The sequence below is a fragment of the Doryrhamphus excisus genome, chromosome 12 (genome assembly GCF_030265055.1).
Source record: "Doryrhamphus excisus isolate RoL2022-K1 chromosome 12, RoL_Dexc_1.0, whole genome shotgun sequence".
NCBI classification, from domain to species: domain Eukaryota; kingdom Metazoa; phylum Chordata; class Actinopteri; order Syngnathiformes; family Syngnathidae; genus Doryrhamphus; species Doryrhamphus excisus.
The window spans coordinates 10179466-10205795 of record NC_080477.1 but is presented as its reverse complement, the minus strand read 5'-3'; the positions used below and the strand labels follow the sequence as shown (position 1 = coordinate 10205795).

Here is a 26330-nt window from a genome sequence, read left to right as displayed (position 1 = left end):
CGCTACCATGGTCTTCTGTTGCAACATGACAAATTAGCCTTGGCAAGTGACGGACAGCCTTCAAAATATATTGACAGAGGGGCCTTACAGCACAAAGTTTGGCGTTATCCATGCACTCTGATGGACTGCATGCTGTTTTCACACACACACAAACACACAAAGTGATAAAATCTCAAATGCCAGTGGTCGTACTGTCTCTCACTTTCAGCCCCCTTTTTGGAATACTGCTTCATTACAAGCTGTGGTTGCCATGGAAACACCTACAAGACAGGGTAAACTGCAAATGTATGCATTTCTATATTGTCACTACTGTGATATTCAACACAACAGGTTTGTCCATGGACTATTAACTTTGTCAGTATGTTTATATGAGCTGTGATGATTAGGGGGGAAAATAAAAGGCAGGCCAGCAAAGGTACTGGATTGCTGCGCTGGGTAAGGCACTGGGATGGGTATGTTTATACAAGCCCCAACCCGATTAAAAACATCAGCTGACTTACTAACTGTGCTGTATTATCAAACCTAGAAGGAGAGGCAAGGAATTTACAATTTAAAGGAAGTATCCTATTAAATAACCAATTAATCAGAGGTTAGACTGCATTCCTTAGTGAACATTTTACCAAGAAATTAGCACCAACTACCAGCAAGGTCCATAAAGTTATATACGAGTTTGGTGTGGAATCATTTGTACAGATCCCTGAACTCAGCATCTCACAGATTTAAAGTTAGTCTCTTCTATTTTCACCCCCTGTAGGTGTAATAGTGAGGTTTCCCATCAGTTTTGGTCATACAGTGTAGATGTGTGATAACACGACGACACTTATTTTCTATGAACACGGTTATGATAAAACTGCTGCAATTGTACCATCCATTCTGTTTTTGTGTTCACATTAATTATTGCTCGTCAAGTTTGAAGCTTTTCACAATGGATAGTAAAGATACATGATTTATTTGCAAAGTCAGCATTCTGACAGTGAAAATGAAACTTTTTCCTCTAAAGAAATCAGTTAAGTCACTCCACTGTATGGAAATGCTGCACATGCACAAGGGGTGTCCAAAGTGCGGCTTGGGGGCCATTTGTGGATTTCTAAGAATTCTAAATATCTTCTAAAATACATTCTAAAAATATGATATTAAAAAAGCTGCAAAAATTTGAATATTAAGACAAAATTAGAAAAGTTGTAATTATGGTAATATAATAATGATTTTGTTTTCATTTTTTTGAAATATTAAGAAATATTTTGAAAGTCGTCATATTAATAAAAACAACAGTGAATAAAGTTGTCGTTTTTAGAAAATTAGGTTGCATAAAACACTATTATATGGGAATAAATATTAAGAAAAAAGTTTCAATTGTACGAGAAACTTAATGTCATTTTAGTAGCATAGAATTGAAATATTAAAGAAAAATACAAATTTACATTTTTAGAAAATTAGGCTGACAAAAAAGAGATATAACAGGAATAAATTATTTAAGAAAGTTAAAATATTTGGAAATTTAAAAAAGTGGAAAATAAAGGGCAGGCTGAAGTTCATATTAATAACTTTATTATTAATATTAATAATAAATTAATATTAATTATTTTTTTATACCTGTATCACAAAGCTGAGATACAGTCTAACGTCTTACCATATCTACATGTATTGGTCTAGAACAGGGGTCAGCAACCTGCGGCTCCAGAGCCGCATGTGGCTCTTCATCCTCTTTGTTGTGGCTCCCTTTGCGATGCTTGAATGTTTTTTAACACCCGAGTGGGGAAAATACACATCTTTTGTAATGAGTTTTAAAAAATCCAACTTTGTCTGAGACCATGAATGCCTCCTGACTGAGTTCTGACTGCTATTCAGTTCAGTATATGAAGGAAAATAAGTAATACTTTCCCGGAGCTATTTGACAATTCTCAAAAATAAATTAGAGCTCACTTAAAAACAGCGGCATGGGAACTTGTTTGCGCCGGAGTAAATAAATCAGGTAACTTTACAGTAGTTTTTATTCAGTTTTTTATTTATGTACGTTTATCTCCAATACTAGCAAGAGTACTCCAACTCGTCTTTTCTTATCTGAACTACTTTGATACCCCCAAATTCCCTCTAATGTTGTTTTAAACATAGTATATGTTTTACGGCTCCAAGTTATTTTTCTTCAGTGGGCAAGGGGGTAAAATGGCTCTTTTCATAGTAAAGGTTGCCGACCCCTGGTCTAGAAAATATCAAACTTGCCCTTGCATGATTTCATTTTTCAGTATGTGGCCCTCACTGAAAACGGTTTGCATACCCCTTCCTAAAGTGTTTCATCAAATCATCTTGAGATCTCCTAAATATCAGGCACAAGGAGGAACTTTGACAACCCAACTATAAATAACGTACCTAATATTCATCCATGCATTTTCTATATCACTTGTCCTCATTAGACTCATGGGTGAGCAGGAATCTATCCCAGCTGACTTTGGGTACACCTAGGACTGATCATCAATCATAGGGCACATATAGTCTACCATTCACACCCACATTCACACCTATTAATTAATTCCAGTTAATCTAACATGATTTTGGTGGAGTAAACCTGTGAAAGTACAGCGAGAACATGCCAACTAATGAACAGAATACCCACTCTTAAATCCATCATGTTAAACCACTTCCATAATGACTATCAATGCTTTTAAACCAAAGCACAAGTACTACGCATTCCATTTTTTTTTTCATGGGATAGGATAAAAATAGTGCAGTCACCACTGGCCATTAGTTCCTATTAGTGTCCTGTCTTTGGTTTGCCCTACCCTGCAGAGACACACGGAATTGGAGTGTTGCTCTACCACTGAGAAGTTATAAGAGCAAACACTACAATGACCATGGTGCTAAATCTATTTAATGAGGTGTTTTTGCATTCTCATGCACAGGAAGTACACATTCCTCACTCTGGTCAGGTTAATAATATACAAAGAACTGCATGCATACATTGTCATCTTAATACACTGTAGCTGATGGACACAAACACGCAAGGAAAGCTATTATCACTTGGCAACAACGCAGAGGAGAGAAGACTTTTCTCATCCACATGCACATACTGTATAGGTTCATATTGAAGCTATAATAACGCCCCAGGCTTGTGGTCAGGCAGCCTAATGCCATCTGGTACCCAATGTTCCTGCTGAGCATCTGTCAGCGCCACACCTGGGGGCTGCTTTGGCCTGAAACTGTTGTCAGGCCACCAACTGCACGTGCACCTGCCCCCAAACTTTGGAATGCGTGTTATAATACACCAGACGATCACACTTTCTATCATTTCTAGACCCATTTGTCAAGAGATCAGTCAGTTCATTAGCGCTTTAATGGATATTCATGGAGCACAATGACCCAGCTTCACCCTTTTCACACCCTCCACAACTTCCTGTTGACTACTTCCAGACTAAGGTGGAATGCAGCCAAAGGTAGTTATGAAGTGGGTGGAAAGATTCCGCTTCCACAACAAACTGTTCTCTGTGGGATTGTTAAATGTGTAAAATGATATTTTAACTTTAGAAACTAGGTCATGTGAAATTCTAACAACAAAGCCAACTTGTTTGGTTTGAGGTCCCTTAGGGAGAAAGTGCATCTATCACAAAGTATGAGAAGCTAATACACCGAATCTTTAAATGCTTATTATGCTTTGAACCTTTGTCTTGTTCGGTGAGTTGAACTCAGCTAAACTGAGTACAGTCATCCCTTCATCCCATCGTGCCCTCACTCTATTTTGGTGTTTCAAAAATTAATTCACAAATGACTGGTGTTTTGTGCTGGAGCCTATCCCAGCTGTCTTCGGGCGAGAGGCGGGGTACACCCTGGACTGGTCGCCAACCACACGGTGAAATATGGACAATTAATAGCGTGAGGAATCATTCATTCATTCATTTTCTACCACTTTTTCCTCACGAGGGTCGTGGGGGTGCTGGAGCCTATCCCAGCTGTCTTTGGGCGAGAGGCGGGGTACACCCTGGACTGGTCACCAACCACAGGGTGAAATATGGACAATTAATATCGTGAGGAATCATATTTAAGCAAATTGTAATTATTCTTGGCCTAAAAGAATCATTTTCTAGCATTAAATGAACTAGCTAAATCAAATAATAAAGAAATTTGTCAGAAGATGCATTGTAATTGTGAATGTAGTATTCTACATTGGCCTCTAGGTGTCAGTAACTGTTCAGTGAGACAAGCACCACATATGATGGTTTATTTATTTATTCAGGTTTAAATGATCACACAACCGGCAGCTCCGTGGCGGCACGGCGGTCTAGTGGTTAGCATGCAGACCTCACAGCTAGGAGACCAGGGTTCAATTCCACCCTCGGCCATCTCTGTGTGGAGTTTGCATGTTCTCCCCGTGCATGCGTGGGTTTTCTCCGGGTACTCCGGTTTCCTCCCACATTCCAAAAACATGCTAGGTTAATTGGCGACTTCAAATTGTCCATAGGTATGAATGTGAGTGTGAACGGTTGTTTGTCTAGTATATGTCCCCTGTGATTGGCTGGCGAGTCCAGGGTGGTACACTGAAGACAGCTGAGATAGGCTCCAGCACCCCCGCGACCCTCGTGAGGAAAAAGCGGTAGAAAATGAATGAATGAACAACCGGCAGCTCCGTCACTCAGGGGCTCAATGCCTGGAATCTCCGTTTGGGCATCTCAGTAGAACACCACCGGAAGGCAATGTAAAACAACAGCATGATACTAGATCATTTCTGGTTCCCAGACCAACACCACGTTTCCATAACAGTTCATCAAACCGCCCCGATTGGAGCCAGAGATGACACGCATGGAACATTTACAGCAGATAGTTAAACAGCCATGTGACCTCATGTCAAGTGACAGTTCCACAGTCATTTTAGAAGAAGCCGGTAACAAGGGGTCATGGGATTTTTACTGCTGGGATGAATTTTAAATTGCCCTTGCTCCCACTGCTCTATTAAAGCACAAGCAGCGCTCTTACCCAGAGAGCGGGGAGGGTAGAGAGGAGAGAGAGAGAGAGGAAGAGGCTGCACTTACAGCATACAGAAAGAGGTAGAGAAAGAGTTGGAGTGGAGGCAGCGTGAAGAGGCCGAGTGTGACAGCAACGGATGAGAGGAGGAGGAGGAAGAGGTGGGACGAGGAAGCGAGGGGGGCGGACCGAGTGGGAGAGAGGGGAGGGTGCATCAGAAAAGTACAGAAGAGGGAGCAGAAAGAGGGAAACTGAAGGAGTCAGGAGAAGGAAGCAGAAGCAACAATAAAAAAAAAAAAAGACAGCTCAGCAAATGATCCTGGTAACATTCCTCCCACAGCTGCACTGATCCAAGACCTGGGTGGAGAAGGGAAGCTCAGCAGGGAAAAAAATATATTGTGGCTTCATCTTTTTTTTTTTTTTTGTGGAGAGCAGAATCAGAAGTCTCCCTGGAGAGGAAAAGAGAACAAGAGAGCAAAAGAGAATCAGAGAGCTTCTGTAGCCTCCTTGTGTCCTGCAGGAGAACATGGACTCTGACTCCGGAGAGCAGAGTGATGGGGACCTCTCTCCAGGTACTCTTTGTTTTATTTAATTTATTTTTACAAGGCGGTATTACACTCGCTCTGTATGTACTTTCCTTTTCATTGAATTAATTACATACTCTCAATTGAATCCAACAAAGAACCCTTTTTAGGACAACAAACCATATGTGTTAAAACTATTGAAGGAACCTATAATCCTCATTATATAGTTAAATAATATTGTGATATTATAACAAAAGTATATTGCCAAGAATGGAATGTTAATTTAGTAATAATTGTCACAAAGATGTTATGTTATGTTGAGATTGCATCCTCTTTTCCGCACAATTCCAAGCCCCCCGCCGTGTGTTTTTTTTTTTGCACCGTTACCTCAAAATAACCCTCCAGCTGAGCTGCAGTACACGGATATGTGAAAGCTGCTCTGAGCTAGTACATACATAGGATGCTGATGACTGACAAGCGAGTCTAGCAGGGTGGTCTGGTGGTGAAAGGCGGTTCAGTCGCCACCAGTTACCGGCAAGCTCCAACACGTGTTTGGTCATCATGAACACTTCCCTGAACGCTTCTCTTGAACACATCTCACATAAATGCATTGTCGGGTTTTACCGGTGTGTTATGAAGTCAGCAGGGTAAGATCCGTTGTGGTTTCACAAGTTTATATATATATCAGTATATGTATCCTGGAATCTTATATGGTGTATTATAACTGGTTCCTGGAAAAGTTTTCCTGATTTATCCATAATGTGGACACTGATTTTAGATTTAGTGTTCTTAGTCTTTGTATGTAAATGATGCTCTGTTGAACTCCACCATCTGTGTGTCCATCTGGCACATTGTCTGTCTGTCTGTTTGATCCGCTGGCAAAAGCAAGGGGTACATTGATATGTGAGCCAGGCGGCCATATAAATGTGCCGTCATCATTGAAAACGGACTTTCATTTGTAGCCGAGGTCTGAGACAAACGTTTTCACTTCCTTATGCAGATTAATTTGAGTTTTTCCTGTCTGGTCTATGTTATGAAAGTGAAGGGAAAATGATATTTTTTCAAGCCAATAGAGTCTGACTCATACTTAAATGCATCCTGCTCTGTGGCTGCACCACACTTTTTATCAAGAGAGGAAAAAGCGGTATGAGTGCCTGATGAAGGTCAACATTTTTGTATTATGAAGTGTAATGAAGTCAAGCTGGCCTACACTGAAACTGCTGTGCAGCTCAAATATGACGTTTTGTTTAGATGAGGGATGTGTGATCGATGCAATATATTATATTTGTACGGTGGAACAAAGTGTTAAGAGTGTACACAATTACTTTTTTTTTTCTTCAAGGTGACTTTTCAGCCTTATGTTTATGTTGTTAGTAAGCATATTTTATTTCCACTTATTTCACCGTGACCTGTGACATACACCATTGATGTTTGACCGGGATCCACTAAATGCTGAAAATCTACATCTGCAGTCATTTGCATGCAATTGATACAATGTCGGAAATAGATTTACAGCTCAATTCAACCCTTACGGGCCAATACAATCCATTTTCAGATGAAACAAATCACATAAGACATAATGGGAGTAGACCAGGGGGTTCCAAAGTGTGGCATGGGGACCGTAGTCAGCCCACGGCTTGTTTTTTTACTGGCACTCCGTATATAAGATATATTAGATATTACACTAGATGGACATTTAACTTTCACTTTTTTTTTTATATCTGGAAATGTACAAAAAATAAGTTTTGAATGCATTTTTAGAGTGGTGCTTGGTACTGTTGCATAGCTTGTGGTAAATTGTGCAGGTGGGAATTGGTTTCAAGTTAATAGGACTTACCGTTTGGGATTTATTTGTGAAAAACGACTTTTCCAATGGCTTCAAACCAGTTGTACTGATTTGCCATACTAAAGCCCTTATGAACTGTACAGACAACATTCCTAATGGTCATAAAAGTTTAAAAATAGGTAACCACTGTTAATAGTAAAATGTAGAAACAATCAAACACCTATTCTTAACTTTAATGACAAGTTATGTAATTACAATGTGTTAGATTACAGATGTAGAACCTCATGTGTGTTTTATAAATAATATTAGTTGTATTATTTTTAGGCTGCACAGTGGTATGCAGGCCACACAGGTTGGAGACCTGGGTTGGATTCCCCCTTCGGGCATCTGTGTGTGGAGTTTGTATGTTCCTTCCGTGTATGTGGTTTTCTCCGGGTACTCCGGTTTCCTCCCACATTCCAAAAACATGCTAGGTTAATTGGTGACTCCAAATTGTCCATAGGTATGAATGTGAGTGTTTATATGTGCCCTGTGATTGGCTGGCGACCAGTCCAGGGTCAGACAGCTAGGATAGGCTCCAGCACCCCGCAACCCTCGTGAGGATAAGCAATAAAGAAAATGTATGGATTTTATTTTTAATTGTCACACAGGCTAAATATAAGTTAAACAACAACAAAGGAAGTTTTACTGTTTTGAATGTATATTGTTCTTCTCCTCTTCTCATGTTCCTCTTAACAACCCTAGTTAGGGTCTTACTTTTGAATGAACGTTAAATGTCAAACCCACAAAAATCTGAAGAAAAAAACTAACCATAGACATCCACTTCATCTATTCAGACTGAACTAAAGTGGCATAAGGTCCAATGACTCACAATAATTGTTATATTCTAATATTCCATCATTCTTTTAGCTACTTTGGTATTATGTTGGAGGAGATTGATTCAGCCCATAGCTTATTTTGGCAATATAATCTTGGCGATTCAGTCACCCAGACATCAATCTGCCATCTGCTGAGGTACTTGCACACATTTTTGTCAACTTTGCAGTGGAACACAGGCTTGTTGACAAGCTGCTTGGCCAACGATGAGATCCATAGGGGTGATGGGGGATGGTTCTATTATAAACAAAGCAACTAGAAAAGCTGTTTGATAACACAACGCAACTCCTCGGCCAGGTCATCCAACCCAGCAATGACAAAAATAAATAAAATAACATGTTTTAACTGACAAAAAGATGACATTCGACAATTACATGCTGCACAGGCCACTGAAAAATAGTCTCTTGGTTTTGCATGCATTCTCAACTTCTTTAATCTGATACACAGATGGAGACTACTCACTTGCACCCCTGCACATGACATACACCCACAACCAAGAGCTGCTTCTGGAAAATTATAACACAAACTGCAAAAAAAAGGAGGGAGGGAACCTAAAAATGGGGAAAAAAAGGCAACTTGGGAGATTTTTCCCCTTTAGTTTCCGCAAAGAGTCGACCTTAAGACTCCCAGGTGTTATATGCATCTTCTGACATGTTTCATAACATCTATGACATGTTCAAAAAGCGATCGGTGCTTCCCCTGCTTGAGCTAGTACCAAAGCATGGGCTTAGACCACAGAAGCATTTGCTTGAGCTAGTACCAAAGCATGGGCTTAGACCACAGAAGCATTTTGACGAGGCCTCATAGAGACACACTCATGACGAGGTTGTGGTTTGATGGGAGACACAACGCAAACAAGGGACTGGAAAAGAGAGCTCTTTGGATTCAAGAAATGCCCAGCGCTGGTTTTAGACTAGCAGCTCACACTGTAGTGTGATGTTGGTGAAAAGCTAACGTGAAAAAAAGGCAGTCACACAGATTTTTCTTCACACCTAACTAACTCTGGCATAACAGAACCCACTGTGCTCATTACTTTAAAGACTGAGTAGGAAAATATGGAGACACTGTAAAAGACCTCATACAATGTTACTATTCCCAACAACAGGATTAACATTAATGAATATCATTTAAGCTTTCAGTTCATAAAATGTTCTGTTCCCTGGACCCGTGGGTTCCAAAGTACCAATAAAAATGTTTAATGCGGTTATTAAATACGTGTTCCAAGCAAAGGAAACTTGACAATATGAACAATGTTACCTTATATTAACAGGACAAAGACCGATTCTTCTCTATTAAGAATCTTGAAATGTCTTGTGTTGAAATGGTTATTTTATACTCTACACTCTAACACTAAGACAATATTATTACATTAAAATTAACATTAAAATTAAATAGAAATAACCAGAGTGACCTTTATTTTCCAGTGACGCCACACTGAGCTTTAATGTTATACACAGCAATAGCTTCCGACACTTATAAACGTATAAACTGTAGCATCTCAGGATAATAAATTAATGACAATAAATAACTGTAAAGCATACATAACAGACCGTACATGACAGTACAGCTCAGTTTCAGTTTAATGACCACATTTACACTGACCTATATTACACTCCTTGAGTGTAATATAGGTCCACTTTTAAAGTAGTTCTCCAAATGGTTTATTCATTTATTATCAACTCCTATACTGACAAAATTAGACAGTGGGGTTTGGCAGTAGTCTGGAAGTCCTCAGGAGTGTGACCAATTGCAGTGGGCGTGGCCTGAGACGGGCCCTGAATAGAATAAATTAAAACAGACCGTTTTGGAAATCCAAGGAAATACAGCTGGAATGGGTGCAGATTCTGGAAGATCTAGAAAGCTTTGTGTGCAGGTTATTGTGTGTAGCTGCTCTACACAACTCAATACAAAGGACCAAAAAATAGCATAATAGGTCCCCTTTTAAATCAGATATTTAATTTGGTTGTTTTTAGAGGGTTTTTCTTTTTGGTGTAGCTCTAATCTTACCTTTGTTTTGAGTACATGCCGGGGGCCATTAAAAACAAGCAAGAGGATGCAAATGACCCTCAGGCGGCATTTCTTTCTGAATTTGAAACAATTTCCTATTGCTCTTCTTTTAAAGTTACTAGGCTCTGGGAAGTAGAAGGCAAATCAGACAGAAATATATACTTGTGGGTTTAAGACATTAAATGGGAAGAAGGAAAAGGAGACTCCAATGTGACACTTTTTGTAGTAGGCTTATATTGGATTTAACACATGTGGGGGGTTTAGGATTTGTGCTGTCAGTGGAGAGGGTTAAGTTTCCAGCAGGAATTTATTCCCTCAGTGGCTGCAACAACTCTTCAAATGTGTGTTTGTGAGAAGAAGTGAACCACAGTTATTTCCTTGTCATTAGTTAGCAGTGGTGGGCCCACAGCCGCAAGGAGATCAGCGCCCAGGCCTTGGCGCTATCAGAGCGTCTAGGCCAAAGACTGTATACTAGGTATCCATTTTTATCACGCCAATCAAAGCAGGCAGAAACATTTTAATTGAGGGAGTGTAGAAAGTTGACACCAAACCTCCTCCTCCCCCTTTTTTCACATTTGACCTGTGCTCCCAACTGTTTTCATTGGTCTCCTCCAGAAACTCAGAAATTTCTCCCTCTCTTTTGAAGTAACATTATATGAAGAGGCCATGCTTCAGCAACAGTTTGTCGGCTAGTCCAGCTGCATACTGGCTCATAGTCATGAAACAGTCCAGTGTGAAATGCCGCTGACAAAAATGTTTAAAATGTGTTTCTTTTGCTGGTAGGGAATCAGGAACTCCAACCACTAGTGCCTGATGCATTGTTTGGAATTGTAACAGATGTTTCTTACCCTTACACCCATCAAAACACTTACGGTGAGCCATTGTTAACAACGTAAACACAAAAAGTGGAGCTTGGGAGAGGGCAGAGAGCGTATCTGGCCTACATCACAAGCCCATATAAGCAAGCCATCATAAACCTTCAGTTTTACCACGCCATCTGAAATTGAGCGTTTCGAGCCATCCCAAACTTCTTTCAGGGCTCACTTCCAATTGCGCAAACGTCATTATCTGAAATGTTGGCATCATTTAACACGCGAATACTACATTCTAACTACATTTATAGGTCAGAAAAGTGGAAAAAGCATAATAGGTCCCTTGAACTGTTGCCTTTTTTCAGTAAGAAAAGTAGCAATTGGCTGTCCTAAAAGTGGCAATGTTTCTAGATGGCATCATCGTCTAATTTGCATAGAATGTTGCTATCGTAAAAAAATCTTAACCTGTGGGAGAGAGAAAAAAGGGAGTAAAAACACTTACTTTTACCTTTAGGAGTGCAAATACAGTACCTGTCAACAGCAGGTACTGTACAACAACTTTCATTTTTGAGCTTGAAATACCACAAAAACTCCTCAACCACACCAGGAAATGTCGCTAGATATGTCACTAGTTGTTTTTGAGAAAAAAACATGCTAGGTTAATTGGCGACTCCAAATTGTCCATAGGTATGAATGTGAGTGTGAATGGTTGTTTGTCTATATGTGCCCTCCCTGTGATTGGCTGGCGACCAGTCCAGGGTGTACCCCGCCTCTCACCCGAAGACAGCTGGGATAGGCTCCAGCACCCCCGCGACCCTTGTGAGGATAAGCGATAGAAAATGAATGAATGAATGTTGTCAGAGTGCGTTGTAATGGCACCAGATTTAGTGAAGGAAACTGTGTTAATAGGTAAAAAATGCAAAATCATCAAATATGACTACAAAAAAGACTGTGTTGTGGAAAAGGAAATGAAAAGAAGAATTAAAAAAAAAAGATAAGCCGTAGAAACAAAGGTTGCTAATGAATTGCTAATTTGTATTCATTGAGTTACGTATCTGTATCAGAATCTCATCACCAAAAGAAAACTTTATTTTGGTTGTTTGGGTTGTTCATTAAGCCAGCCTGGTCGCCTCACTTCTTAAGAACTCAGTCCAAGTGGGTGAACTCGTAAACAGGCCAAAGTTATGGGAGATGCTGCCATGGCCTGGATGATTGTGCCTGAGAGTATTGTGTGTGTTGAGCGGGAGCCTTTTTGCATTGCCGTGTGGGTCTCTTTTTTAAAGCAATGCTACGCCACGCTGAGACTTGGCTGAGATCTAATGAGAGGGCCAACTAGGGCCGGAAAACATTTACTTCCTTTATGGTCAACTCAGTGTACACTCGGTAAGGAATGGAGTCAAAGAAAAAGGAAAGGATGCTCAACCAGAAGATGTTTCTGGTATATTTGACACAAAAGGACTTCAACTGCAGCTACAGTCATTTTCTTTTACCACGCTCGCCTCCTCATCCTCTAGATTTGCATATTTATGTCACTGGTCTTCAAATGATGTGACGCATCTGCAGATTTTCCTGCAGAGAGACTTCTCTTTTTTCCTCACCTGCATAAATAAATGCATGTTTCTACACCATCTTTTTTTCCCTCCTGTCTTCTTGAGTGGATTTTGTGAAATGAAAACATACATATTATTTTCATAAGACAGGGCCACCACCAAACAGAGCATTCCACCAAAAAAATTACGAAAAGTCATTCAGTTCCAAAAGCCTGCAAAGACTGTAATATACAGCTTGCATCACTGTTTTGCAATAAATGCCACAAAGTGAATACTAAGGAGATTTCCTATTCAATTGTTTGTGTAATAAAAGCGGCAGAGCTGTATGAGAAATTTCAAGTCAGCCCAAATGGGATCAAATTTTGGGGTGTGATAAAAGAAAATAAATAATAGCACAGGCAAACAGTACGTGTGCATGTTGTGCTGAATGTTTACCCTTTTGTGTGCAACTGTTAAGACGTAAAGAGCTGCAGTTGCTTCGAAATTTCCCCTTCATGGTGGTTTAGTAAATAACAGGCAGCATTTGTCTGCATTGCCTTTCATATTTTGGATTTTATACACATCCTGAGCACGTCTCAACAAAACATTGGTTAAAACCAGTGAGTTCAAGGAAGGACCCAAAAGTAATTTTAACTTTCGTGTCGTGTTTATGTCAAATCTCATTCATCAGATGAGAAAACTTCCTCATACACACCACAATAACACACACACAAACACCCGTACATTGCAGTCGACCATTTTCAGCATTTTGACAGACATGTTAAAAGTGGGGCCACGTGCAGGCCGCACAGCTAGGGTTCGATTCCCTGCTCTGGCATCTCTGTGTGGAGTTTGTTCTCCCCGTGCATGCGTGGGTTTCCTCCGGGTACTCCGGTTTCCTCCCACATTCCAAAAATATGTTAGGTTAATTGCCGACTCCATTTGTACAATTGTCCATAGGTATGAATGTGAGTGTGAATGGTTGTTTGTCTATGTGTTCTGTGATTGGCTGGCAACCAGTGATGACACCTGGCTAAGTGGCACTGGTGGAAATGCATCAGGCAGAGATGCCAACTTTTTTCTTTCGCTTCATTTTGTGTGTGGACGGTGGATGGTTACCACGCTGGCCACACACCTAGGAGACCCAGGTTTGATTCCCCCTTCGGGCGTCTCTGTGTGAATGGTTGTTTGTCTATATGTGCCCTGTGATTGGCTGGCGACCAGTCCAGGGTGTACCCCGCCTCTCACTCAAAGACAGCTGGGATAGGCTCCAGCATGCCCGCAACCCTTGTGAGCATAAGCAGTAGAAAATGAATGAAATTGTAATGATAGTATTAGAAAATAGTGTAATGATGACTTGGAAAGAACAAAGGACTGCTGATTTGTTCCTGGGATAGGCTCCAGCATACCCGCGACCCTCGTGAGGATAAGCGGTAGAAAATGAATGAATATTTTTGGCCAAAAATGGCAGACCCGACCGTAATAAGTGAATATTAAGTTAGAAGTAGCATTCGATAATTAATAAAGTGAATATTTTTGTTCTTTGAGCATAGTACAGTGGATTGGAACCTACCAGTATAATGAACAGTTAAATTATTGTTGCCTTTGGGATGACTCTGGCTGTGTAATTCATACTATATATAATACGGTGGCTGTTTCTAATCTTGTAATGCCAGAGAAGTAGATGATACTGCAAGAAATACTTCATTAGGCAGATTGTTGCGAACACTTTGTTGAAGTCCGTGATGCAGGCCAACTCAATGCTATTTTCTAAACAGTTTCCCAGCCAGATGAATTTGCAGAGCAGGCAAGAATGACACATATGGTCTATAGTTTATAGAATTCTCCCTCAGTCTTTGATTTTGCTGTGTAATAATGATGAGGGTTTGGCACAATGTGGTAGAGGGAACATCCCACAGATAATGCCTGCAGCCAGTTCCCATGCCCGACTAACCATGAGTGTGCTACAATGGCAGTCCGCTGCTGATTATAGCATTCGTGTTAAAGCAGAGAAAAAGTCAAAGGGCATTGATCTCTCAAGGTCTTTTAGTCCTATCATTCTCAGTGGACTGGACTAGTCCTGTCGTCCTCCATAGTGACTGCAATGGGAGCCACCATAGAGGTCACTTTCTTCCACTTTCCTCATGACCAGCAATCAGGCCAATGGCATTTTAATCAATCACGTCTCATGCAACTTCCTGTTTTAGCCTTAGCTCAACAGGGACACAACCATTAAAAGTAAGACCCATGGAACAGGAACAGAGCATCACATACCGGCCATGTTGTAGCCAAAGGCAATTTGTTCTTGTGTTCTTTCTGATTCAAATAAGCTTTTAAGTGATTTTCTCTGGACAGTTAGTCACAGCATCAGAACCTGCTCCTGGTTTTATCATCTCAATGTTAAGCATCGTCTATAGGACAGCTCTCCTATGTAACGCTCATCTGCTTCCTCTGCCAGTGAGACCACAGTAGCTGCTTGTTTTGGGTGTTCTTAAGTTTTAATATTGATATAGTTCCTTCCTAATTACAATCATGCTTATCTGTGTAGTATTTCAAAAGGTTTACAATATACGCGGGATCCACATTAGCGATTCAGCACTCATAATAGTTTCTAAATAATTTCTAAATAGGTTAATTGGCGACTCCAAATTGTCCATAGGTATGAATGTGAGTGTGAATGGTTGTTTGTCTATATGTGCCCTGTGATTGGCTGGCGACTAGTCCAGGGTGTACCCCGCCTCATGCCCGAAAATGAATGATTGAATGAATAATAATTTCTAAATACAGTATGTGGAAACACAGGTAAAATGTACAACATACATGTACCAAAAATTCAAGTTTATGTGTTTCGGCTTCACCAATAATGTTTTTGTCAAGTATTGAGATTTTTCACTTTGTTCTGCGCACTTTGTTGAAGGCACCAAAGTTGCTGTGAGACACAAAAATGAAACACATATAACATATTATACCCCATGACTCCAATTCTATCTGTTCATGGATCATCTTACATTATCATTCATTAGTGTTGAGTACCTGTAAATGTTATACTTTAAAGGCATTTAATTAGTGTATGAGCTATACTAAAAAGGGAGGAAAGGGTTCTATCTAATCTAATAATGACAACACTGACTTCCATTGTATATGATGATCCAAAATCAGAGGAGAACTTCAGCGTCAAATTAGACAGTTCAGATAGGACGAAGCTTTTGTCAAAAAGCATCTTTTTTTATGAGCGTATGAGTTCCTAGTTTTTTACCACTCACTAGTGGTCCTGGAAGGTAGCAGGAATCTACTATAGTTTGACTCTTGGAACATTAATTAATTCATTCATTTTCTACCGCTTAAGGTCGCGTGCTGGAGCCTATCCCAGTTGTCTTCGGGTGAGAGACGGGGTACACCCTGGACTGGTCGCCAGCCAATCACAGGGCACATATAGAAAAACAACCAATTAACCTAGCTGTTATTAATTAACCTAAAAGTTACCAATTAACCTTCCAATGTTTTTGGAATGTGGGAGGAAACCGGAATACCCGGAGAAAACACAGAACATGCACACTCCACACAGCTACAGATACAGCATCACTTAATTAAAGTACAATGCATGAATAAAAGACTGTCAACAGGATGAATGTGGTACAAAAATAACTGATTTTATATTCAAATATGTAACACTACATTTGATCATAGTCAAAAATAATGGAAAAAATAAATATAATAATCTAATCAATCTTGAGGAATGGGATATGAGTTTGCTCTTTAGCCATGCTACATCCATTTCTGTCCAAAAAGCCAGATTCAGGCAGAAAACACCTGCGGTGAGCACACAAGTATTCATTTGTTATGGCTGTGTTTTCTTTAAAGTAAGCAGAATGCCTCAAAGATCTTGTGTGTGTGTGTGTGTGTGTGTGTGTGTGTGTGTGTGTGTGTGTGTGTGTGTGTGTGTGTGTGTGTGTGTGTGTGTGTAGCAGAGAATGCATAAAAAAGTTGCGTGTTCTCGTTTCTACAACAGTAATTATTCTCCATCCACTAAAAGGAAACAGACTTTCATCTCAGTACTCACACTGATGAAGGCCACTGGAGGAATTAAAAGAGTTATTCATTAACCCTGCAGCTCTGATTGCCCCTCTACATCCTGAGTAGTTGTTAATGGAGTACTGAATGACCTCCTTCAGAGCCAGAGTGCCCTTTGGAAAGATTGTACAAGATTTGATGACTACGAACAATACATCTTACTTCCCGCTCTCTTTAATCCTCCTTTAGATACTTTCTTCTTCCTCTCTGCATATACAGCAACATGGCATGCAGGGGTGGTGCGTTTGAGTCATTTTGTGACAGTGGCAGTTAAAAATAGGTCTGTGTGGAACCTTTACAGGACAGACTGAGAGGAGGAGAGACTCGGAATGGCAAAAACTCCAACTCTACCAGTCAAGCTGTGGTATTTCACCCTCAATGTCCGCTCAGGCTTGTTAACGATGTAGACAATTAAAAGAAAATGTTTCTGTTGTATACCAAAAAGCATGCCTGCTGTGCATAAAGTGTGCAGAAACGGCTTTTTGTCGCACAGAAATCAGGCCAATGAAAAAGAAGTGAAAGTCAAGCTGTCACCGAGTATGTTTTGGCCTCCCTCGGGTGCCATTTTGTTGATATTGACCATGATTAGAGTTGTGTATGTCCCCAGTTACTCAGAGCACATTCTAGCATTTCTCTTTATAGCATGGATCTCTCTGCAATCACACGCATGTGCATACACTCCCTGGCCAAAATATTAGGGATACCTGGACTCTCATGAGATACAATACGCAGTTCCATATTTTTTGTTATTGAAGTTTATGCAATCAGCAGTCTACGCTCTGGTAAGAATGAAGCACTACTGTGAAAGGAAATTACGAGCTCTTATTGTGACACCACACACAAACGGCAGAGAATGATCTTTCTGCTAAAACAGCAATACTGTATAATATTCTCATTAAAACCCAATAATTAATATATAATGAGGCTAATAAAGAGGTTATCTATTTAGTAAAGTATGATTATTTACTAGACCAGGGTTCAATTCCACCCTTCTCTGTGTGGAGTTTGCATGTTCTCCCCGTGCATGCGTGGGTTTTCTCCGGGTAGTCCGGTTTCCTCCCACATTCCAAAAACATGCTAGGTTAATTGGTGACTCCAAATTGTCCATAGGTATGAATGTGAGTGTGAATGGTTGTTTGTCTATATGTGCCCTGTGATTGACTGGCAACCAGTCCAGGGTGTACCCCGCCTCTCGCCCAAAGACAGCTGGGATAGGCTCCAGCACCCCTGCGACCCTCGTGAGGAAAAAGCAGTAGAAAATGAATGAATGAATGAGTTTATGCAATCAGCAGCCTACGCTCTGGTAAGAATGAAGCACTACTGTGAAAGGAAATGACGAGCCTTTATTGTGACACCACACACAAGCGGCAGAGATTGATCTTTCTGCTCCAACAGCAATACTGTATAATCTTTTCATTAAAACCCAATAATGAATGTATGATGAATGGAGCTCTATGTTGTGTCAGGGGCATGTGGTATTTTAAAAGAGGCTATCTAGTAAAGTATGATTATTTACTGTCATGGAAAAAGGGTGATCCATTTGAAGGTGCCGTCATGTCTGTTGTTTGTCACCTGCCAACAACACACCTCCCCTTGTCTGCTCTTTGAGTGTTTGGACTAATAATGTTTAGAGGAAAGAAAGGTCCACATTGAAGTCAATATAATAAAGACATTGTCTCTGCTTGAGGCAGCACACATCAAAACATGTGATGTGTGTGTGTGTGTGTGTGGGTGGGTGGGTGTGTGTTTGTGCCCTTCAGAAAAACATCACATGCACCTGCGGCGTATCACCGGGTTTCAGGTAACGCTGAACATCCGCATGTTGTCACTAGCAACGTGTGTGTGTGTGTATGTTTGACAATGATATCTGATCCAGACAGGATTTAGAGCTGTGTAGTAGGTGAACAAAAACATTATGATTATGAGTAAATGACTCGTGGCTCCAAGCAGGGAAGGAACAAATCAGCAGTCCTTTGTACTTTACAAGTTATCATTACACTACTATTTTCTAATAATAGAATATCATTACAATTTCATTCATTTTCTACTGCTTATCCTCACAAGGGTTGCAGGTATGCTGGAGCCTATCCCAGCTGTTTTCAGGTGAGAGGCGGGGTACACCCTGGACTGGTCGCCCGCCAATCACAGGGCACATATAGACAAACAACCATTCACACAGACATGCCGAAGGGGGAATCGAACCTGGGTTTCCTAGGTGTGTGGCCTGCGTATGAACCACCACGGTGTGGACACACACACACACAAAGAAGTAAGAAAAAAAAGTTGACACCTAGAAACCCCACCCACCAACCACTGCCACAAATAGATCACAGTCCTGTGGGAAATACAGAATTTGTTAGAATAGGTGGGCCCACCGTGGCATCTCTGCCTGATGCATTTCCACCAGTGCCACCTAGCCAGGTGTCATCAGCAGATGTTTCACTCTTTTCCTACCAGAACTTCTCCAAATGGTGGAGCAAGGCCACTCCCTGCAGCCGGTACCACGACCCTTCCCTCCCCCAAGCTTGTCATTTTGCCGGAGCCACAGTCAAAAGCTCCCCTCTTCCGCTTCTTTTGCGAGATCTTTCAGGGCCTTTTTTTAATTTGCGGCCTGTGATGCCCAGAGTCTTCAGAAACCGCTGGGTGGAGGTTCCAGTTTCGCCTCTACAGCTGACTTCCACTGGGTAGATGTAACCGGATTGTGTGGGAAATACATAACAGTATGTCCTGCTAAACTGATGATGTATGAACAGATGTTTTACATGGAAACTTCAGTTTTAGGGGTGCATTTGTTTCCTTTACATCTATTTCCTATAAATAAATCCAGTTGTGCTTTTATAGGGCGGCATATGTTTTCTCAAGGCAGGTTTGGCAGTTCTCCGTATTCCACACTGTATGAACACTATGTTTTTGATGTAACGCAGCAGAAAGTGTTGACTCAGCACTTTAGAAACACCGGGCGGAACAAAGAAGAGAGTGTCTAGCCAACGGCCAATGGCAGCGAGCCGTGAGCACCATCCTAATCCTGACGTCACAAATGAAGTGTTGAAAAGTTAAAATGGAAAGTTAGAAGTTATTAAGCAATTTCTAAATGTGGAACCACACCAGCATGGGTTAGGACCCATTTTGACTAAATGAGGGAGTACCGTATACTTAGAACTAATCGCTTATGAATTCACCACTTGGGTCACTGTTGAGCTGGAACCTATCCCAGCTGACTTTGGGTGATAGTTACTGTATATGTGCAACAACATTCCTTTGCGGGTGGTCGAGTGGTTAGCGCGCAGACCTCACAGCTAGGAGACCAGGGTTCAATTCCACCCTCGGGGATCTCTGTGTGGAGTTTGCATGTTCTCCCCGTTTTCTCCGGGTAATCCGGTTTCCTCCCACATTCCAAAAACATGCTAGGTTAATTGGTGGCTCCAAATTGTGCATAGGTATGAATGTGAGTGTGAATGGTTGTTTGTCTATATGTGCCCTGTGATTGGCTGGCCACCAGTCCAGGGTGTACCCCGACTCTCGGACAGCTGGGGATAGGCTCTAGCACTCCCCGCGACCCTCGTGAGGAAAAGCGGTAGAAAATGAATGAATGAACATTCCTTTGCCTAATTGTGTCCCATTTAAATGTGCTTAGGAATGTTGGACTTTGTGACGATGTTCAAAAGGAGGTCCCCCATGTCTCCATGTGGACTCTCTCAGCCTGTCAGCTCACTAACCAGAGTCTGACTCATACAGTACAAGTCCTTCTCCAACAGTCTGACTCACACACTTCAGAAGTGTCCTTTGTCCATCTTCAACAGCATCCTTCAGGTTGTTTACATTCCAAACCACTTATCCCAGGGTGGAGGATTTGTTTGCCGCTTAGATCCAGTAACTTCATATTGGGTGTACTTTACTTTCTACTTTCAGCACCCCCACTTTTCAGCTGTGACAACAGATTTGACTTATTGGTGATTCATTTTGAATGTCTCTATGCACACATTCATTGTGGATTGCAAAGCTGTTACTTTCATCAGAGTGCCAAGCTTTCACAAATCTATCGGATTTGGGTTTGGGATATCAGACTCCTAAGAACAAAGAGGTGCTTGAGAGAAGCATTAAATGGTTGATATAAAGCACAATGAACACCATGCATTTGCATTATGACTCTAACTTAAATTAACACTTAAGTATGACACATTTGCAGTGTTGCAACTTTAATTCAATTAATTTACATAACAGCAGTCATTCATGGTACTTTACACATGAAGGTCACAAATGAAAACAGAACCAACTGAAACCTTACATGAGAAAGCATTTGGTCACTTTGTCGCTAAATCTGGTGACATTCCAAACCCTAGTGGCGACATATTTTCTCAAAAGCGACTAATGACAAATCTAGTGATTGTGAGATTTTAAAAAAAAAGGCTTTACACCTTAGTCGCCAGCCAATCACAGGGCACATATAGACAAACAACCATTCACACTCACATTCATACCTATAGACAATTTGGAGTCGCTAATTAACCTAGCATGTTTTTGGAATGTGGGAAGAAACCGGAGTACCCGTAGAAAACCCACACATGCATAGGAAGAACATGCAAACTCCACACAGAGATGGCCGAGGGTGGAATTGAACCCTTGTCTCCTAGCTGTGAGGTCTGCACTGTAACTACTCAACCGCCATGCAGCCCAAATATAAATTAATTATCCCCAAAAACATGTAGGATGAGTTTGAGTGTGTGGGAATTTACTGTATTTGCTGTATGTCATCATCATCTGGCAGAATTTAGTCCTACTTTGCTGGACTTCATCTCGTAACTCAATTGTATATTGAAAATATTATGCAGGAGTATTGATTTTTAAAATGTCAGTAAGTCATAAGGTCAACATGTACTCACATTTACTGTTCACTGTTTCTTCTGTGTTTTTAATCATATACTGTTTAATATAATGTTTTTAATCATATAACTTCTCAAAGACTTGACTTTAGTGATACCTATAAATTATTGCAGGATTCAGTCAAACCAATAAAAGTATACACAGTTTGGAAAAGTGAACACATCATCAGTATTCTTCATTGCGTATGTTTGTCCCTGCTCTGGAGCCTCTGTAGCGGTTTCACTCCATCCTCCCATGATGCCACACAAAAGAGCACAAAGAGGGCACATCCCATCATTTGTATTTTGAAATGATTGTGGACAGACATTTGCTTTACTTGCTAAATGTCATGGTGGACTAATTATACGTGCATTAAATGTCATTTTGCTTTAAACTAATTCATGAAATGCCACCGGCCAGCACTCTCACTGAAGTGCGGCTTTAAGCCTCTTGTGGATGTGTCCCTATGTGCGATACACACACACACACACACAAAGACACACACTGTGTACTATAATCTGTGTTTGGTCATCTGTCTTTTTCTGTGTCCGAATGCATGAGCCACGTCTATAAGGGTATGCTTGAATCTGTTTGGCATGGAGGAACTTGAGAGCCCTGACCTCAAGGCCATCAAACACCTTTGGGATGCACTAGAACAGAGATGGGGAGCCATCCTCCCCCAGGTCCAATGTCAGCGACATCTGACCTCTCAAATGTTTCTCTGGATGAATGCAAATACGCACTATGGAAAATGTTATAGCTGCAAATATCCATGTTTTCATCCTGGTTTTCAATCACAATGTATTGCTACCAGGCGGCACGGTGGACGAGTGGTTACTGTGCAGACCTCACAGCTAGGAGGCCAGGGTTCAATTCCACCCTCGGCCATCTCTGTGTGGAGTTTGCATGTTCTCCCCGTGCATGCGTGGGTTTTCTCCGGGTACTCCGGTTTCCTCCCACATTCCAAAAACATGCTAGGTTAATTGGCGACTCCAAATTGTCCATAGGTATGAATGTGAGTGTGAATGGTTGTTTGTCTATATGTCTAATTTGAATAATAGTGATTTCAGGAATAACCGCTTTTTCCTCACGAGGGTCGCGGGGATGCTGGAGCCTATCCCAGCTGTCTTCGGGCGAGAGGCGGGGTACACCCTGGACTGGTGGCCAGCCAATCACACATATAGACAAACAACCATTCACACTCACATTCATACCTATGGACAATTTAGAGTCGCCAATTAACCTAGCATGTTTTTGGAATGTGGGAGGAAACCGGAGTACCCGGAGAAAACCCGGAGAACATGCAAACTCCACACAGAGATGGCAGAGGGTGGAATTGAACCCTGGTCTCCTAGCTGTGAGGTCTGCGCGTCGTGCCGTGCCGCCCAGCTATGTATTTATGTATTTATTTATTTATTATTATAAAATTGGCCAAGAGTCCATTTGGAATACAGGAAGTGAACAAATGTATTGTAATTGATGTGAAACAGAGAGTGGGTGGGATTCAATACTTCATTTTGGACATGTGAATGATACTATGGGATGTATTCCTGTGTAACTTGTGAACTGCGTGTTCAAAATAAATTAAACCATTACCATGGCAACCTGGTGAATCATGTTTTTTTCACAACTTTGGCCCTGATGTGGCCCTTAGAGAACCCTAAATAGCAGCCCCTGGCCTTATGCTCGTCTTCACATCCACACTAGATAGACACACGTCAGGCATCATTTGCTAAGAATAGTTGAAGGCACGAATGCCCCGCTGTGATCAATGTGGACAGAGAGTGTGCAGAGGCGATGTTATCACTCTGCAGCTATTTGATGTTCTCCACAGTGGATGGTAATCATTCCTCCTTCAGTCAGCCCACAGCACCGCTGCCAGCTCCAGGAAGGCCGCCGCCCTGTTATAGAATGTGCTTGCACCGCACTGCAGTACATCTGCTCAGCTCTACACTTCACATTGGTTTGTTTTAGCAGTTAGCAGGAGCTGTTTGCAACGACTTAGTAAGTCTTTGCTTATTCCAGATCAGCCTTCTCACGTCTGCTTCTTATCTCTCCTTCTCTAAGGGCAAGAGAGCTTCAACTCTCGCTCCTTGGCCCTGCAGGCCCAGAAGAAGATCCTGAGCAAAATGGCGACCATGGTGGTGGCCAACATGCTGACGGACGACACCAGCAGTGAGATCTTAGACGAGCTCTACAAGACGAGTCGTGAGTTCACTAAGAGCAAAAAGGAGGCCCATAAGATCATCAAGGATGTCATCAAGATCGCCCTGAAGATCGGCATCCTCTACCGCAACCACCAGTTCAGCCCCGACGAGCTGGACACGGTGGAGCGCTTCAAGAAGAAGATGAACCAGGCGGCCATGACGGCGGTGTCCTTCTACGAGGTGGAGTACACCTTTGACAGGAATATTCTGTCAGAGCTGCTGCTGGAGTGCCGGGACCTTCTTCACTCCATAGTTGAGCAGCACCTGACCGCACGTTCTCATGCTCGCATCGACCACGTTTTCAACCATTTTGCCCACGGGGAGTTCCTGGCTGAGCTTTACGGGGATGGAGACGAGTACAGACTCTCTCTGAGGAAGATCTGCAACGGCATCAACAAACTGTTAGACGAGGGAACGCTTTAACCGTTTGACCTTTGACCTCTCTTGCCGCATCTTTCTGCTCTCCACTGCCCTCCTCTCACCCTTTGTGCACTCCCTGTATCCTGCATCTGTTGCCATGGAGCTAGTTGTAACATCCTGCATTCGAGGCCATGTTTGATGAAGACATGATCTCCGCTGCTGCATACTTGGACTGTGTGTGTCCCATTTATGTACAAATGAACCAATAGCCAAAAAAACATGCATTTTGGTATATTTGGATGGAAGATAACAGTAATCCATTTTTTCTTTGCGCGTGTGTGTGCGTGCACGTGTTTTTAATGAGACTGGCATGAATCATATGTACATAAGACCAATGACATGTTGTGTTTTTGTCCAGAGTGTATCACTTGTCTTTTAGTAAAAAAAAATATTTCAACATAATTTTGTTATTTCTTCAGACAACAACTGAACAAAAGAAAACTCCATTGTTCCTTCATTGATTAGTGTGCTAATGTGTTGCTTATCCAAAATCAACTCCCTTACATTGGGGCTTTGAAGACTTGATACCTCCTCCTCTTTGAGGTGAAATTGTCTCCAAAACAGAAATTATAAGGATGAATTGGATGGGGACAATAAACCACAAATTGCACAAAAGCCACAAGTTTCCTGTTCACTTCACAAACACGCATGCAAGGCATGACTTTACTAGCGTGCATTTGAAATATCATCCCATCAACCATTTCTACTTCATCGGATGCCCTGTGGCCGTGGTTGCATGCTCAGATTTTATAGAAAAACAGACCACCACGAAGTGAACATCCACTATTGTGATATGCTGAAGTATAATCTATCACTCAATAGCTACTTTGTTCAATTGTGTAAAACAACGACCTCTAGTGGTGATGCAACAGAACTTCAAATAAGAATTAAAACCACTATAAAAAAAAAACACAGTAAATAAGTAGCTCCCGTATGGACCAGGACAAGTAAATATATATCCAAATACATAAATCCAAGTATACTCAGAATAACTTTTAAATAGTATGTTTATAGTACATGTTGTACAACAACTCTTGAGATGAGTCACCCATGCAGTCTTAAAAAGCTCTTTGAAAGAAGGTTATGAAAGGGGAAAAAATGATTTTCTTCCATAGATCCTTTGAGACAAACCATTAAGGAAATCCCAGAAGAAAAGCAGTCATATAATATTTACATAAGTGAATAAATAGAAAAACAAACACCACATTACATAGTACCGTGTCATTTCATATGTCACTGATATATGAGAACCGAATTCAGGATATTGTTTGATCATATGTGAAGTCTCTGAACTTTGAACTGATGCTGGTTTGATATTTTTTTTATAGAATAAGCAACCCTGTAATTATTATGACTTGTTGATAATTAGCACGACGACTACCACTACTACGAAGTACACATATACTATTTGTCTATTTGATTTTGTAAGTTAATTCAACAAAATACATAAAATTAACTGCTCTTCGATATTTTTGACAAAATGTCACATATGATTTAAGTAGTAAAATACATTTTAAAAACGTTTGGTGTCTTCATCGTTGCAGCAGTACCACATGGGGAAAAAATACTACCCCGCCATACTTCACGTTTGTGCCATTTTTTGTAGTTTTCTTGTATTTTTCGTCTACACATTTTGATAGCACGATTCTTTGAAACAAAACTACATAAGTTATTTTCTCATTTGCTGTTTTACAATGAAAAATGGCGGACACACAATAACAAACCATAGACGTGGATAAAGATAAGACAATTAATACATGCACTTGCAGTTACTAAACACTAGATGACAGTGTTTCATCATATCTCCCTTCTGCTGCTCTTCATGGATGTCTCCTTCTTCATCATTTCAGGATTTTGTTTTTAGATAATCCTTGACTGTCCCCAGGCCCTCTGGGACCTGACCTATCGTCAACAGGGCTGTGGGTTTTTCTTTTACAATTATTATGTAGCCTATACTGTAGATTTTCAATTGTTATTATTATACAACTAATAACATATCGTATTGTTGTGTTCAATGTACATTAACCCGTGAGATGTATTTCTATTCTAATATTATTCTAGTAATAATTATTGTAATTGCGTGTTCACTTGTTACTGAGCCTACCAGCAGCATCTATGTAGATCTAATTAGCAGCATGCAGAGTTTAGAAAGCAAATAGGTCATAAAAGTTGACTCGTAAATCTCTCCTGTGTGCATAAGTCTAATCGTTTGCTGCACATTTAATTGCACTTGCTGTTGACAAGCCAGTGGGCAGACAGGAAAGATCTACAAGCGTGGTGATGGCGCA

The 26330-nt window shown here is 41.0% G+C and overlaps 1 protein-coding gene across 1 annotated transcript; it reads left to right on the top strand.

Annotated features, from left to right (window-relative positions):
* Window positions 1–5150: 5150 nt before the first annotated feature.
* Window positions 5151–24646, top strand: tnfaip8l3 (tumor necrosis factor, alpha-induced protein 8-like 3). Its single transcript, XM_058089445.1, has 3 exons — window positions 5151–5272; window positions 5386–5522; window positions 23483–24646. Exons 2-3 carry the CDS (start codon window positions 5477–5479, stop codon window positions 24043–24045), a joined length of 609 nt encoding a protein of 202 aa, XP_057945428.1. The 5' UTR covers window positions 5151–5272; window positions 5386–5476; the 3' UTR covers window positions 24046–24646.
* Window positions 24647–26330: the final 1684 nt, after the last annotated feature.